This window comes from Pinus tabuliformis, chromosome 1_2 (genome assembly GCF_031772625.1).
Source record: "Pinus tabuliformis cultivar Carrire ecotype Pingquan chromosome 1_2, CPIR1, whole genome shotgun sequence".
Taxonomy (NCBI): Eukaryota; Viridiplantae; Streptophyta; class Pinopsida; order Pinales; family Pinaceae; genus Pinus; species Pinus tabuliformis.
Window position 1 is genome coordinate 741,524,988 of NC_142298.1, and position 17,050 is coordinate 741,542,037.

At 37.7% G+C, this 17,050-nt stretch overlaps 1 protein-coding gene across 4 annotated transcripts in view; it reads left to right on the forward strand.

Moving 5' to 3' along the window:
* Positions 1 to 17,050, forward strand: part of LOC149207892 (helicase-like transcription factor CHR28) — a 101,069-nt gene that overhangs the window by 49,281 nt on the left and 34,738 nt on the right. For all 4 annotated transcript variants that reach the window (XM_089395884.1, XM_089395885.1, XM_089395883.1 and 1 more), the window contains exon 8: positions 6,503 to 6,633. In XM_089395884.1, the coding sequence (XP_089252010.1) occupies positions 6,503 to 6,633 (131 nt within the window). The remainder of the gene's footprint in view (positions 1 to 6,502; positions 6,634 to 17,050) is intronic.

Consider the following 17,050-nt stretch of genomic DNA (forward strand, 5'->3'; position numbering starts at 1 on the left):
TGCATGGTACATGTTCGTTATGGTGAAGTGAGGGAGGTAAGATAGGGCTTGTAGATATTATAAAGAGGATCATGCCCCTAATTCGCAACATGTGGAGGCCAACGTCGAGGTAGGTTGCATGAGGGGATTATATGTTTTTAATTTGATAAAATTCATAATTTTAAATTAAGCGGTTGAAACTTGGCTCATGGTTCCATTTACCATTAAAGTTTCCTGTGGAAGGGTAGTAGCATGCTTGGCTAGTGAGTCAACTAGAGTGTTGAGATCTTTGAGGATGTGTTTGGTTTGAATTTATTGCCAAGTGCTAGGTTCATAAGAAAATTAAAATTCAATATTCCTAGGTTCTCTTCATTTCCTTTGCAATTTTTACATGTAAGTGTATTTTCAAATATCATATGGGCTATTGATCACATCTTTTAGTCTTCAAGTTATTATCATGGAAGCTAAATAATAGTATACTAGCATTTACTATTCTTTTGTGGACTTTACAAATGGCTTGAATTTTATGAACACCCACTTTTTGTTTAATAGGCTTTATGTCAATGCCTATCAAAGTTAGTGGCTATTTCTACTATGAGGTTTTATGACATTGTAGTGAGTTGTTTCCATGAAAATAGATAGTGTTTTAAATAATATAGGATCTCTATTGGAATTAAAAAGGGGCATCCTTTTTCATTGTCTTATCTCACCTTATCTTATTTGTGATCTATTTTGATCGTATTGAACTCCTTAGGGGGGATATAAATGTTGGTGACAAATGTAACCTATACCATTTCTTGACCCTATTACTTTTTGTTGATGTTGTAGTCCTCCATGATTCCTCTCTTGATGGTTTCCAAAGATTTGTGATCATAACCAATGCATGGTTGAACATAGCAATATCAAGGTTATGGTTTTCAATACGTCTATGAATTCTTTATACTAACTAGATTTTTTCTTTAAGGTAGAGCCAATTGATTTGTCTATAGCCTTGCTTTGCAAACCATTCAAGCGTTAGTTGAGATACATTTCCAACACATAATATGTGTCTTATTAATGCTATTATCAAGCCCATTATCGTCTTTTGATAGAAGGTTCAAGGGACCAACTTGAGAAGATAGATCATTATGGTCTAACTTATCATTCAATGCAAACATGATCTTGTTGAAAGTACTGTCCAAATGGATTTTGGAGCCCTGCCTTCTTGTCAAGAGCATCTTTAAGATTATTTCATATTCGCATTGATTATGATCTCTTGGTGACTCATTCTTGTGATGAAGGGTTGATCTTGCATGGTTGTTTTTTATTTTGAGGAGATTTCTTTAGAGGGACTTTAAAGGCATATGATACGTTCGTGCTTTGTGGCCTCTTTATCCTGCAATCTATGCATATCTCTACTAACTATCTACTTCCAACATCGGGACGACACACCTGATATGCTCTCATGGACATTTATTAAAAATCAAATCGAATTAAATTCCCATCTTTACATATATTGCCATTTATGCAAATTACTTGATTTTTCTCTTAATTTTTTAGCTGCAACCTAGCCTTATGCATAGAACATTTGTTACAATGTCTGTTGGGGTTATTGTTCCTCTAGACTATCTACCACAACATTTGGTCACATGTTTTAAGATCTCTCTTGGCAACATCATGGTCTATTTTCATTATTTGCAAAGTGAGAAATCATTGGATTCTTCAAGATGTTCGGACTTGTAGAGTACCTTTTGTAAAGGAGGTTGAGGATGAGGAACAATTTATGTTTAGGTTTCTTCTTTATTACACAATTTGATGAAGATTTCACTGTCTTTTTAAAGACTGGCAATGATCCCTATATCCATTCTTCCATTATTTTGACCATAGATGGTTGGTGTTCCTTCCTAAAGAGGTGGTTGGTTTAGATGACGTATGTTGTGTTGCTCCTCCATATCTAATAGATTAATTATATCTCTTTTTTCTCATTCTTGGCGAGTGGGAGTATTGAGTGTTTGTGTAAATATTGTTGATATTGACATGGATAGTGGTGGATCGATTAAGAAATGCCCCTCATTAATTGAGCTACTCCATGATTGAGTTGTCATACTAGTTCAAGTAATTGATGTAGAGGGGTTGTTGCTTAACTATCTTAATTTTTGTGGACAAAAGCTCATCACAAAAATTTCCTTCCTTCTAGGATTTGGTTGAACTTGGATGCTGGTAGGACTTTTATGTGCAACTCATCATTGTCTCCCTTAGTCCAACTGGTTTCGCTTAGTCTAGGGTACTCTTAGATGAATTTATTAGATTCAATATTGGTGAATATAGGGTTCCCTCTTGTTTAGATATTGGCTGCAAACCAAGGTTTTAAAACTCTGACTTTGCCTTGGAATTAGTTGAGGGTTCATTTGTACTCTACTCGAACTTTGCTCGGAATTGGACTGTTTTGGATTTTATGACTTGGTTTCCTAAAAGCTACATAAAATATTAAAATTTTAATGAAAATAATATATTTAAAAGGTTCCAGATTATGGAGGCAAGATATGTAGAGTTTGTTCACGTATATATACCATGTAAGGGCAAATATACCAAAATGGCACTGAGTCCGGTACATATCTGAAACAAATTACTTAATAAATGAGGCTCTAAATAGCTTCTGAAGTCCGAAAAAACAACATGCTACTAGCCTACTACTTATCACTAATAAACATGATCAAACATCGAATTCATCACCATTGTTTGAAATGGGATGCTTGATAGTTTCTAGTGTCTTCCATGCCTAGTTCTACTCCTACCAGTTGATTCAAATCCAAATGAATCCACCTCGAAATATTAGGATCAAACTCTGTTGAGTGCATCTCTTCTACCCATTTTGAGGTTGGATCAATATCATTCAACACAATGGGATTTGTGTGAGGTCTTTTGTTCAGTAACTGGAGCAGTTATTTCCACCTTCAGGAACTCCTGTTTTTTAGGAGTTGGAACTGCTATTTTTGGCATGTTTATTTTTAGCAAGTATTAATTTCATAGGTGGCATGTAACAGAGGAGCATGGTGACATTTGGCATCTTTTGATGGTTTAGTGGACTTGTCTTTGATTTGGTGCAATTAAGTTTGCTGGAATTCCAAAAATTGCGAAGTCTGTTAAATTTTGGATGGGATGTGAAATTCTATTTTCATTATATGAGGTCCAATGAGGTAGGAACCTCTCTCAAATCTCTTGAAGCAGGCCTTTTTATAGCAAGTATAAATTTCATAGGTGGCATGTAACAGAGAAGTCTGGTTACATCTGGCATCTTTTGATGGTTTATTGGACTTGTCTTTGATTTGGTGCAATTAAGTTTGCTGGAATTCCAATGGTTGCTAAGTCTGTTAAATTTTGGATGGCATGTGAAATTCTATTTTCGTCATATGATGTCTGATGAGGTTGGAACCTCTCTTAAATATCGTGAAACCATAAATGATAATATAAAATTTATGTATTCATTTTCTTTAGTTTCCTTTCCTACTATTTAAGAATTTTATATTATCATTCCAAGTTGGCTTATGGCTCCAAAAGCTCCAAATACTCACAAATGATCAATTGAGTGTGCTTTTAAGGTTTAGGGTGAGAGAAACTTTCGTTTAGTTTAAAAAATTACAAAAAATGACAGCCCCCCCAAAAAAAGGGCACCCGGACTTTTAGGAAACCAACTTGGTATGGATTCGGTTGAGGTGGACTGGTTTGGTGGCCGTGTAAGTGGCCTTGGGGTGAATTTGGTCAACTTGGTTGAGTTTGAGTTGGCAGAGTTTTAAAACACTGCCATAAAACGCTTTGTCTTCAGTGTTCCATTGTTTGGTTGACTAGGTCTTTCTGTTTCTGGTTTGGTTGACTTGTTCTCCTTGTTTTCTTTTCAAACACTTTTCTTTACTGCTTTATCGAGAGTTCCATCTATTTTGGGTTGATTCCCCCTTTTTATTTGCTACTATTTCATTTTCTTTTTTCCGTTTCTTTTAGTGAGATGATCTCGTCCCCCTTTTATTTTTCAATTAGTTTGTTGCATTCTTGTGTTCCAACCTCTATTGTGGTCATTGGTGGATATTAATATATTTTCATTTTCTTTGTGCAATTTCGTTTCATTGTTCTGGTTTCTGTCTCGTTGCATATAGAAGAAATAGTCTCTTGAAAAACAAGTACATTGTTTCTACCCACTGAAAAACAAGTATACGTCATATGATAGAACAACATTAGCATTTCCATTAATCTTTTCTCCAGTTACCCGAAAGCATGTATGACTATCTACTGATACCTTGTTATGAAAATACAAATTCCATGCCAATAATTATGTGGCTTTCATTCCTTGACCATTCGGAAGCTGATTTTGTTTATTCTTAGGTATTATCCCATATTGAGATTTATTTTTGTCCATAGGATTTGAATGTCTGTGTTGGGCTCCCTACTGAGAATCCTACTACTTGAGAAACTAAAAATATAGATATATTTCTTTTAAGGTATCCAACTATTATTACCCAGCATCCATCAAATCAGCACCCCCAACAGGAATCCCTACTGTTCGAGAAACCAAGAGTGCATATCGAATCTTATGTGTTATTTTAATTTTTAGATAAAACAAGTCATTTACTATTTCCTAGCATACATCAAACCAATTTAACAAGAAATTCGGACATCATGGAAACAGAATCAATCATTATCCATTCAATCAAATTAAACAACTTTAGTTATAAGAATCAAAACAGTACACCCAACGTTAATAGTTTGATGTGATTTGTTCAGAATGGTACTCCCTTGATTCAACTTTCTCCATGTGGGAATGCATGTAGTGCAATCACTTTCCTCACAACAAATGCAGTCTCGAGTTAAGAGGTATTTCATATAGAGTTTTTAAGACTAACTGTCATCTCACAGTGTCTCTTTTTCCAAACCTAACCAAATTCTATTCCCACCCCTCTTATTGAAAGGATTTTGGTTGCATAACAACAATATCACACTTAGCTATCATCTACCCTTTTTTCTAGAATTTGGACACTCATAATTAGTTTCTTCCTCAATGTCTTATTAGCGTCCCATTTATAGAGTAGAGTAGAAGATTTTTGTCCATGAAATCCCTTCTTTTGGTCTCTCATAACAAGTGTCACCTCTACCTTACCCTCTAATCATGTTTAGTAAGTGTTTCCTTTTTAATGATATATTTTGCTCATAGTATGCAGGTCGACATCTTTGCCCCTTATTTTTGCTTATTTTAATTTGTTCATTTTCAAGTGTAGATCAGACATAAGGTTACAGATTAATATCCCATGGTAGTTGGTTCCTATGTACAGACTAGGTTCAATGGGTGAATACCTCAACTACTTTCTAGGTTCAACATGTGGACACACGTACCCACCCACCCACACACCCACACCCACACCCACACACTTTTGGGAGCGGGATGGTAAATAATAGGTGTCACACATACCCTCTCATGTATCATCCATATAATCGGGTAACACTCATTACTTAGAATCCCCTCAAAACCAACATGCATTTTCCACCATGTACAATCCAGATAATTGGGGTTTCTTTCTGGATGATGATGTTATTGTGGGACTGAACAATAATTAAGTGCCCTGAAGATTATTGCACACAATTATGCACCCATATGTTTGTCCATGTTTGCCCATGCGAAACTTAATATACGTCTACGTCCAAACATTGTGCACTACTTGCACTGCAGCCAACTTGTGCGTCTTGCCCAACATAGACCTTGCAACTTTTGCATCACTTGTGCCAAAGAGACTAAAGAAAATGTGCCACATAGACTAGACAACTTGAGCCACTCGCATTGCATGGCTTAGACAATTTCTGCTTGTTGTGCTGCTCGCACCACAAAAACTAGAGAACTTGTGCCACACAAACTAGGCAACTTGTGCTACTTCTACGGTTCTACCATTCATACTGTGTGAGGTCAAAGTGGGTGTTATACATGATATCATTTACTCTTTAGTTTAAGGTCTCTTTTAGGACATGGAGTAGTCTGCCTGGCTGCGCAGCGCTTGGTTGGCATTAGTAATAAGATGATGAATCTTCTTACTGGAGCTCAACTTATCTAAGCAATCAAAGATGAGTTGTTTCTTTTACAAATTCCTGCTGTCACAATTTTTGTGTGGAAACTTTCACACTTCGTACTATTGCTAGGCTCTGGATTCTGTACACTTATATAATATAAGTCCCTTTGAGCCTGGAACTACTAATCAGGGAGGGTTTCTTAAGTAAATCTGAATGGTTAAAAAGGCAGGGCACTACAGTCTGAGTTGGTCTGCAATTTCTGACGGATGGTTCTGTAAATTGCATTACAAGTATCTATAGAGAATTACTGTGAACACCTGATGTTTACCTGGATGCTTTGTTTTGATCAATTTTCTATGTGCTAATCTTCTCACTTTACTGAAATGTTTAACTGATAAATGATATCTGCATGTTCTATGAATATTGGAGGTTGCTTCTTATTGTAATTCTTCTACTATTGTGAAATACTATATTGCTGACAATACTTTGTTCTTGTTAGGTACTACCATTGATGGGGAGCCTATTATTTGTTTACCTGCTAAAGAAGTTACCTTGCGGAAGGTTGAATTCTCTGCGGAGGAACGTGATTTTTATCACTTGCTTGAAGTTCATTCACAAGCTCAATTCAAGGTATGTTTTTAAAATGGTGTTGCCATTGATGTTCTGCATCTTATCTTATTGATTGTTCATTTCTTATAGTATTTTATGTCTGTTGCTCGCTGTCTTTCGTCAGTTTTCTTTAAATCAAGAATCCTAGAATTCTAGGCGTTCTTATGCCTTAATTTCTTCTTTCAGTTCTCCTTCCTCAATAAGTGAAAAAAACCCTCTGGCGAGTTGTGACGTATGCTGTGTTGCTTATTTATGTTGTATTGATTGTATTGTGAAGTTTTTTATTACTTATTTATCCTGTATTAACTGTATGATGAATTATTTTCTGTGTGTCATATAATTTGGGACTTTCCATGTACTTGATGACTCTATGCCTGATGAGATGTTGCAGATTTATGCTGCAACTGCTTGTTTATCTTGCACCTCGTGTCAAGCCACATTATTGTTCAAGAATGTAGACATGTATTTCTTTTTTCAGATGCTACAAAGCGGTTTGAATGTATCATTAGAACAAGGGGACAGATTGTGTACTAAAATTTTGTTTGGAAACCCTTTGAGGTGCTATTTTATATCCCCATGGCTCTTTAAATTCAATATCTTTCATAGCTTCCTTGATATATCCCTGACACCACACAGTGCCAATTAATAATGGCAAAAGAACTCTAAAAGGTTTTAAAATTTGTGTTGTCTGCAATACAAAGTAACCTTGGTCAGTGGTGAAAAACACCTGATGTCTCACCACTGGATCCAACTTCTTTGAGCCTATATACATAGAATATTTGCAAGAATCACAATGAACGAAATTGCAGAACAGAATAGCTAGGAAAACAAATCTTTGAGGATGGCATCTCCACCATAGTTTTAAAACTCGGACTTGGACTCGGAACCGGACGAGGGTCAACTTTGACTTGGGACTCTGACTCGATATCGACTCGGACTAATTGATTCCAATGACTCGGTCTTTGTAAAAAGCAGTGTTGACAATATCGAGATATTTTTGGGGAGCCCAAATATTGTTGATAAAATATCGCGATATTTTTGCTCCCTGAAATATTGCGATATTTCCGAGATATCTCCGATATCTCGCGAAAATATCGCGCAACGATATGAAATATCGCTGGGCCCGCTGGGCTGCGGCGAGAAAAGGGAATTAACAATATTTTTTTGCTCATTTTGGTTTTCTGAGTGTTGGAGAAGGAAGGGGAGAGCGTTGTGGTTGTTGTCAAGGAGGAATTGAGGATCGAAGAGCCATTATCACCGCCAACTACGAATTTTTTTATTGATCAAAGATTGAAGAACAATGCGACAATTTTCATTTCTTCCATTAACAGGTACGTTCTTAAAAACCCCTATGTTAATGAGTTTTTCATAGATTTAAGGTTATTCTTGCTTGCCTCTTTGCCTACCAACATTTTGTTTTTTTTTCTTCCATTTGCTATGATTTTCATGCCCATGAGCCAATGCAAGGGTTTTCTCCATATTTGGACAGCAAACTCCATTTCTTTTTTTAACTTTCAAATGCACCCTCTTATTGTCATTTTTCATTGAATTCACATTGCAAATAATGTAGCAAAAAAATTATTTTGTAAAATGAGGTGGTTATTACTTATTATTTTTTGTGTATGGGTGGAGTAACTTTAATCATTAATTCCAATTTTTTGTTTTTTTGGTGCCCTAGGTTTGAATTAGCTCACTACAAATATGCCAAAAGCCTTGGACCCATTTTGGGAGTATGGGGAGCCTGATGGTGGGACAAATCGAGCATATCTATCATGCAAATTGTGTGGCATTAGGATGACAGGAGGGGTTACGTGATTGAAATACCATCTGGCTAGACTCCCTGGACATGATGTTGGGCTTTGTATATTTTTTAGTCCAGAGCTTATACAAAAATCTCTTGAAGCAATTGATGAAAAAGACAGAAAAAAGGAAGAGGCAAAAAGAAATAAGGCTGAACGTGCAGGTAGATCTTTCGGGATATCTTCTTCTAATTTTGAGGCTGAGGGTAGTGGGATGGGCTCCACAACATCCCCTGCCACTACTAGTGCGAGGTCATCATTCCCTGTTCCACGAACAGGACATGGAGCACAACCTTCCATAAAATCAATTGCTAATAAAAAGGAGAAGCATGAAGCATATAGAGTTATGGGGAGGTGTCTTTTCTGGAGTGACTTACCTCTCAACATCACCAAAACCAATCCATTTTGGCAGCCAATGTGTGATGTTATTGCTGTTGTGGGCCCAGGTACAAAAGTGCTATATATGAGGAGTTGCGGGGGCCAATTTTTCAAGCAGAAAAGCAGGACATCAACTCTAGATTGGCGGAGTTGAAACAAACATGGGAAGTTTCTGGATGCACAATGATGTTTGATGGTTGGACAGATAAGAATGGTAGGACCCTTCTAAATTTCTTGGTTCATTGTCCTAAAGGTACCATGTTTATTAAATCAGTGGATGCATCAGCACATATCAAAGATGCAGTAACGATATGTGAGTTGTTTGATGGGTTCATTCGGGAGATTGGTGTGCAGAATGTGGTGCAAGTCATAACAGACAATGCAGGTAATTATGTGTCTGCCAAAAATATGCTTATGGAGAGGCACCGCACATTGTTCTGGACTCCGTGTGCAGCAAATTGTATTGATTTGTTGCTTGAGTATATGGGGAAACTCTCCTTCATCAAGGAGGTGATTAATATGGCTAGGAGCATTCCCAAGTTTATTTATAACCATGCTTTGGTTCTTAGCCTCATGAGGAGGTACACTATAAATATGCCAAAAGCCTTGGACCCATTTTGGGAGTATGGAGAGCCTGATGGGGGGGACAAATCGGGCATATCTATCATGCAAATTGTGTGGGACCAGGATGACAGGAGGGGTTACGTGATTGAAATACCATCTGGCTAGACTCCCTGGACATGATGTTGGGCTTGGTACAGTTTCTAGTTCGGAGCTTATACAAAAAGCTCTTGAAGCAATTGATGAAAAAGACAGAAAGAAGAAGGAGGCAACAATAAACAAGGCTGAACGTGCAGGTAGATCTTTCGGGATATCTTCTTCTGATTTTGAGGCTGAGGGTAGTGGGAGGGGCTCCACAACATCACTTCTTACTGCTAGTGCGAGGTCATCATTTTTTGTTCCACGTATAGGACATGGAGCACAACTTTCCATAAAATCAATTGTTAAAAAAAAGGAGAAGCAAGAAGCAAATAGAGTTATGGGGAGGTGTCTTTTCTTGAACGACTTACCTCCCAACATCACCAAAACCAATCCATTTTGGCAGCCAATGTGCGATGCTATTGCTGTTGTGGGCCCTGGGTACAAAAGTGCTACATATGAGGAGTTGCAGGGGCCAATTTTTCAAGCAGAAAAGCAGGACATCAACTCTATATTGGCGGAGTTGAAACAAACATGGGAAGTTTCTGGATGCACAATGATGTCTGATGGTTGGACAGATAGGAACGGTAGGACCCTTCTAAATTTCTTGGTACATTGTTTTAAAGGTACCATGTTTATTAAATCAGTGGATTCATCAACACATATCAAAGATGCAGTAACAATATGTGAGTTGTTAGATGGGTTCATTCGGGAGATTGGTGTGCAGAATGTGGTGCAAGTCATAACAGACAATGCAGGTAATTATGTGTTTGCCGACAAGATGCTTATGGAGAAGCACCACACATTGTTCTGGACTGCGTGTGCAGCAAATTGTATTGATTTGTTGCTTGAGTATATGGGGAAACTCTCCTTCATCAAGGAGGTGATTGATATGGCTAGGAGCATTCCCAAGTTTATTTATAACCATGCTTTTGTTCTTAGCTTCATGAGGAGTTACACTAGAAACAAGGAGTTGCGGCGTCCTGCAATCACATGTTTTGCCACCAATTTTATTACTCTTTAGTCTTTGCTTCGGTGCCAGTTTGAGTTGAAGCAAATGTTTGTTTTTGATGAGTGACGTGATTGTAGATACATCATGAGACAAGACGAGAGATCCATTGCAAAAACGGTGTACTCTGACACATTTTGGCAGGGAGTAGAAGAAGCATGCTCAGTTAGTGAACCTATAGTAAAGGTTCTGAGATTGGTAGATGGGGACAAGCCTGCAATGGCTTATTTGTATGAGGCCATGGATAGGGCCAAGGAGGCCATTCGTTTTTATTATGCAGACAAGGGTTCTGTTGGGCTTGATAGGCATATGATGTTATGGGATGTGTGATTGATATTCGGTGGACATGGATGCTTCATCGACCCATTCATGCAGCAACACTCTTCCTCAACCTCGGATTTTCATACAAATGCACCTTTGATTTTGATGGCGAGGTGATGGAAGGGCTCCGTTCCTGTATTCAGAGGATGGTACCTAATCCTGAGCTTTGTAGCAAAATCAATTGCGAGATACAATTTTATCGGGATTGTGCTGGCCTATTTGGCTTTGATGATGCTATTAGGGAAAGGACCCTTTTCATGCCACGTAAGTGACAAGTCATCACTCATTAGAATTTTCAATTTAGAATTTCCTTAATTATAATTCTGGATAATTTAAAATTCAGTTAGTAACTTTTATTTGAAAGTTTAATTATGTTTTAAGTTTTTGATTTTTTTATTTCTTTATTTTGTTGTAGATATTTGGTGGCGAAGCTATGGTGCAAGGGCACCAAATTTGCAGAAATTGGCCATAAGAATCTTGAGTCAAACATGTAGCTCTTTAGGGTGTGAGCAAAATTGGAGTGTATTTGAAAAATACACTCAAAAAAGCACAACAGGTCTCAAATACACTCAAAAAAGTGCAACAGGTATAACTTTGAGCTTCAACCTTCAGTTGAGCAATTACATTTATTGTAATTTTTAATTTTTAATTTATGACCCTCAAGTGTCAAGAGTCAAGACTCATTAGTTTTTTTGACACTCTTACAGGTTGGAGTTCACATGCCTCAATGATTTAGTGTATGTGCATTACAATAGCCGACTTCGAGGGAAGCAAATAGAAGAACCAATGGATCCAAATGCCATTTCCTTAGACAATATTGATCTATTGTCTCAGTGGAGGGTGGAGTCTGAGGTGTCCATCTTGGAGGAGTCACCTTCATGGTTAGAGCCAGATGATCCATTAGAATAGGTGCAACAAGAGGAGGATTCAGAGGAGGAGCAACACGAGGAGGAGGAGGAGGCAGAGGAGGAGGAGCAACATGAGGAGGAGGAGCAGGAGGCAGAGGAGGAGGAGGAGGAGGAGACTGTGGGAGCATCAACATCAACACCATGTGCTATAGATATAGGAGAGCACAACTCCATACCTAGCACTCATTATTTGACATTAGGTGTAGGGACAGGGCCATGGCCTTCTATTGCTAGGGGCAGGCTTGGCAAACAACCCATCATGTTTTCCCATAAAAGGGGGAGAGGGCACTGATTTCAGATAGATAACTGCTATTTTTGTTTGTTTTGCTACATATAACTCATGATAATGAGATACTTTTATATATGTGATGTTATTTTGTATTGGTTCTCCACATTTGAGTCCTTGATTGGACAATTATCAGGGATCAACAGGATTTGGTATCGCCTTTCATGTATCATTTCTATTTGACATCATATATATCAGTGCTTTCTTCATATTTATGTGCCAATGTGTTTATTTCATGTTGTTATTGCTTTATATGTTTAAAAATATGAAAAAATTGAATATATTATGCATTTTTTATGCTTGCGATATTTGCCAATATTTTCGCCGATATTGTCGATAAGATGTTTTCTGGACCCTCGCTGATATTTTGTTGATACCGATATTATCAACATTGGTAAAAAGTACATCAAATATCTAACTTTTAAGGAAAAAAACATATTTTTAAAGATTTTCATTTGTGTTTCCAAACTCAAAGCATTACAATAATATAGAGAAGACAACATATGGTCGAAGTATGCTCATGAATATATCTGTTATATCAAAATGGCACCTAGTGCATTATTCAATACATGTAATATATAGAGATCAGAACAAAAACACATAACCAATGTTGCTGCAAAAACCAACTCCTCAATGGAAAATGCTGCTCCAAAAACCAACTCCTCAATGTTGCTCCAAAGATCGTCCAAGAACCTCCTTAATGCTGCTCCAAAAACCAACTCCAACTGTGCACAAACTCTTCACACATGCTCACGCTAATGCAATGATATAGTTGTGAGGAAATATGAGGGGGTTGGGTCACCTTTATGGGCATGGGAGAGGGGTAGAGGGCTAGGAAATAGTTTAAACAAAAAAAATGATTTTAGGTTTGCCCAACCGACCTTTTTTTTTTTCATGCTGCTGAGATCGATCAGTTTAAGTTGGGCTTGGTTAGTCTAGTGGGTCCGTTACCGAATCGACCGAGTTGGTCATCGAATCGATCGAGTTGGTGACCAACTCGGCCAATTCGATAACAGATCGATCGCTGAACCTGATAATTGACCTAGTCAATCCGGGCAGGGGTATGGCTCGGTCTACCAGGCCGGGTTTGAGTAAGACCGACCTAGTTTTAAAACTTTGTTCTCCACCAGTTAATCGCAACAGACATGAGAACATTGTCTTTAGAGTTGTCAAAAAGCAATCACCGAAACTATTTTCCTATTGTTGTCCCAAGCACTACAAGAAAAACAGGTTAGTAATTAACTGTTTGTGCACTGCACAGGTCACTAATATGTGGACAAGAATCTGTGAATTTGTCTGTGTTTGAATCTCAAGGGCATGTTTATAAGTGTCTTGACTGTTGCTATTTGTAGCAGACATAGATCTAACAACTATTACTAGAAACGGGACGACAACCACCGTTCCTAGAAAAAAATGCGCTAGAAATGAGATGGCACGGAAAACACCGTTTTTATGCCCGTTCTCATTTTTGTACGATGATTTAAACTTTTCACCAATCTTGACTAATGGAAGAATTTTGGATTCCACGAGGATTCACATTGATCGCATTGTCTGTGCAATAATTTTTTTATAAGGAAGCTACCGCATGGAGACTTATCTTCCTTTCATTCACTGATTTAGTTATCTGAAACGACTTGTACTATACCTTACTTTTAAATATTGTGCAAAGTTCTATCATTGTCCTTAATTATAAGAGGAAAAAAATTCTTTTGCATAGCATAGAATCTTAATACTTCTTTCTCCAAATCCCTCCATTTTGGTGGGGTTGAACAAGAAGTTAACCTAAAAAATATAAAAACTATAAATGGGCTATGAAACATATAAATACATGCAGTTGTGAAGGGTCCATAGGCCATGCAACATATATGGACAATGGGCATTAGAATTTTGACAACAAAGACTACTAGCGACTACATTGTAAACATGTAAAGGCAACAAGGTATTAATGGCAAATTGTAAACATTAGGTTGTGGAATTTGATCAGATTACAAATATTTTCATCAAACAAAATTTAAGGGAAGCTTGCTATTTTGGAGCATATTTGAAGTGTGTTTTGAAATTCAGAATTCATTATAAATTTATAGGAACAAAATACAGGGCTATTCACTAAATTGGTTTCACCTATGTAAACAATGAATCTTGATGATGGATGCTTTGTTTATGTTTTGCATTTTTTTCTTGTTTTTCTCTCTCCTCGTTTCTTGAAGGCGAAACCTCCTAATTCCATTTCTTGTCCCATTATCGTTTCTCGTTTCTCGTTTCATTTCTTGTTTCTCATTTCTGGTAATTGCTTCAAAAAATTAAAAAATTATAAACACCATCGTTGGTGTTGAGAAATATATAGGGCAATGATTAGAGTGATTTAGCTTTTCTTGATAACTGCTTGTGATGTCTTTTTACTTTTTCTTACTTATTAGCTTCTTCACTTATTATTATGTTTGTGTATTATCAAACAACTATCAAAACAAGAAGAACAATAGTACACAAGAACACAAAATGTAGGTGCAAGCTAGGGCCAAAAACTCTCCACTTGAGAGGAAAACCCGTAAATCTCTTCTCTCTTGTAGATTCTTCAATTGATGAATTCCACGACCTCTAGACCAAGACCAATGCCCTCCAAGACCAAGTCCAACCCTTTCGGATGATGTGCTTCCTTAGATCAAGTCAAACCTAGTCAAATATTTTCCAACGACACAACTTCGATCTCCAGCTTCAGAATTTCGGTCTCTACTACAGGTCTGAAATTTCGTGCCCCCCAGCAGCAGCGGCTGCCACACATGTGAGCTTGTTCTTGCCTCCCAAGGCTTCCTTAGACCTTCGCTTGGCTTTTCTCCTTCTTCTAGTGCTTGAGGATGACTCAATGTGACCTTTGTTGACCTTCTTTCTCTTCCTTCTTCAAGATCGAACCTGCAAAAGAAAAACCCTAGTCCAGTAGTAGAAACCCTAGCCTTCCTTCACATGTGTGTGAGAGAAATAGCCCAGAACAAGATTTCTTCGTCCTCTTCCTTCTTTGCTACCTTTCTTGCTCTTCTTCTTCACTTGGATGAGTGAGTGAATGAATGTCTTCCAAGGAGGTCGAGTTCCCTCCTTTATATAGGCTTCTTAATGTGGACGTGGCACCTCAATTTATGCCAACTTTCCAGCTGCCAGGCTGACTTGGTCTTGAAGGGTATTTTGACACTTTCAATGACAAATAATTTTCTTTTCTAGTTACAATGTGCCTAATGGGATCTTCAACTTATGACATGACTCTTTTGACTTCTTGACCTAGGAAAAACCCTAGAAGCACTCAATGGGTGGATGACTTCTAAAATAAAAGACCTTGAGCATGAAACCCATGCTCCAAAAACAATAATAATAATTTTTATTTCATTTTACAATATACAAGAATCAGAAGTACATTTCATATTTATGAAGACCGGACGTAGTTACACATTTTTCAACACTCCCTCTTAACTAGGGAGGTATTCATAAATGGTACATGGTCATTCTCAATCTGAAGAGATCTCATAAGAAGAGTCGGATTGGTAACTCATTTGTTTAGCATCATACTGATTGACATTGTCATATAGCAAGGCCTTGACTAACAACTCTATCTCTCCACAAGATTAGAGCACAATGCTAGCGAGACCAATAACTGATTGATGCCATCATCATTGTCTCTCTTGGAACATACCCCACCTGGGTACCCTCAGAGTATGTTCCATCGGGACTATTCTTATCTTGGATAGCCAGTCCTCAAAGAATATTGGTCCCCTACGACTTATCTTAGATGCCCTACTTCATCCTCAAAGAGTATCAAATGTCGGATGCTTACCCAATCCTCCATTCATTCTTTCTTCCCAAGTGAAGACAAGACTGGTGTCCCTATCTCTCCCTCTCAACCAGGGAGGATATATCAACCAAACCAAGCTTGTCTCTCAAATACACAAGTTTCTTGTTAGGAAGAGATTTTGTCAAAATATCAACTACCTATTCATCAGTGGAGATATACCATCGCTGCAATACACCATCTTGTACTAGCTTTCGAATGTAGTGATGCTTGAAGTTTATATGCTTTGTCTTTCCATGAAACATTGGGTCTTCAAACAATCTTATACAACTGGTGTTATCACAATGTATCACTGTAGGGTCCATGGTTCCTTCAAACTAGTCGGGCAACAACTTCTTCAACCAAACAACATCTTTGCTTACTTCACAGGTTGCAATGTGCTCAACCTCAACACTACTCAAGGCGACCGTATCTTGCTTTCTGCTCATCCATGAGATCATGGAGGATCCCAAACTAAAACATCCTCCTGTAGGGATCCTTCCATCCTACTCACTGCCTCCCCAGTCGGAATTTGTATATCCAATCAAATGGACATCATTCCTCCTATCATATTTCAGGTAGTAGTGGATGGTTCCTTGCAGATATCTCAATATATGTTTTGCTGCTATCCAATGATCATGCTTCGGCTCCACTTGGAATTGACTGAGAACATTTATTGCAAAACATATGTCTGGTCATGTGTTCACCAAGTACATCAATGAGCCAATCAATTGTTTATATATGGAAGTATCCATAGGGCTTGCTTCAGAACTCCTTAGTATTTTCAAGTTTGTGATCATCGGTGTTGTCGTTGGTTTGCAATCCATCGTGTCAAACCTCTTCAACATCTTGAACACATACTTCCCTTGACCTAGATAGATCTCATCAGGTCCTTGTTAGACTTCTAGTCCCAAATAGTAGTGCATCAACCCTAGATCATTCATGTCAAATTTTGTTGCTAGATGCTTCTTACATTCTTCAATTCAACATACAAAAGAATGATTACCGTCTCTCCCTTCACAACCTTAATGTAAATGTTCGAATCAATAGAACTCTTTGTGAAGCCTAATCTCTGTAGGTATGCATCCATTCTAGCATACCATGCCCTTGGTGCTTGCTTGAGGGCCGAGGCCATATAATGCCTTATTCAATCGGAAAACATATGCCTCTCTATATTTAACTTCAAATCCCAAGGGTTGCTCTTAAAGACTTCCTCGTCAATTGTGC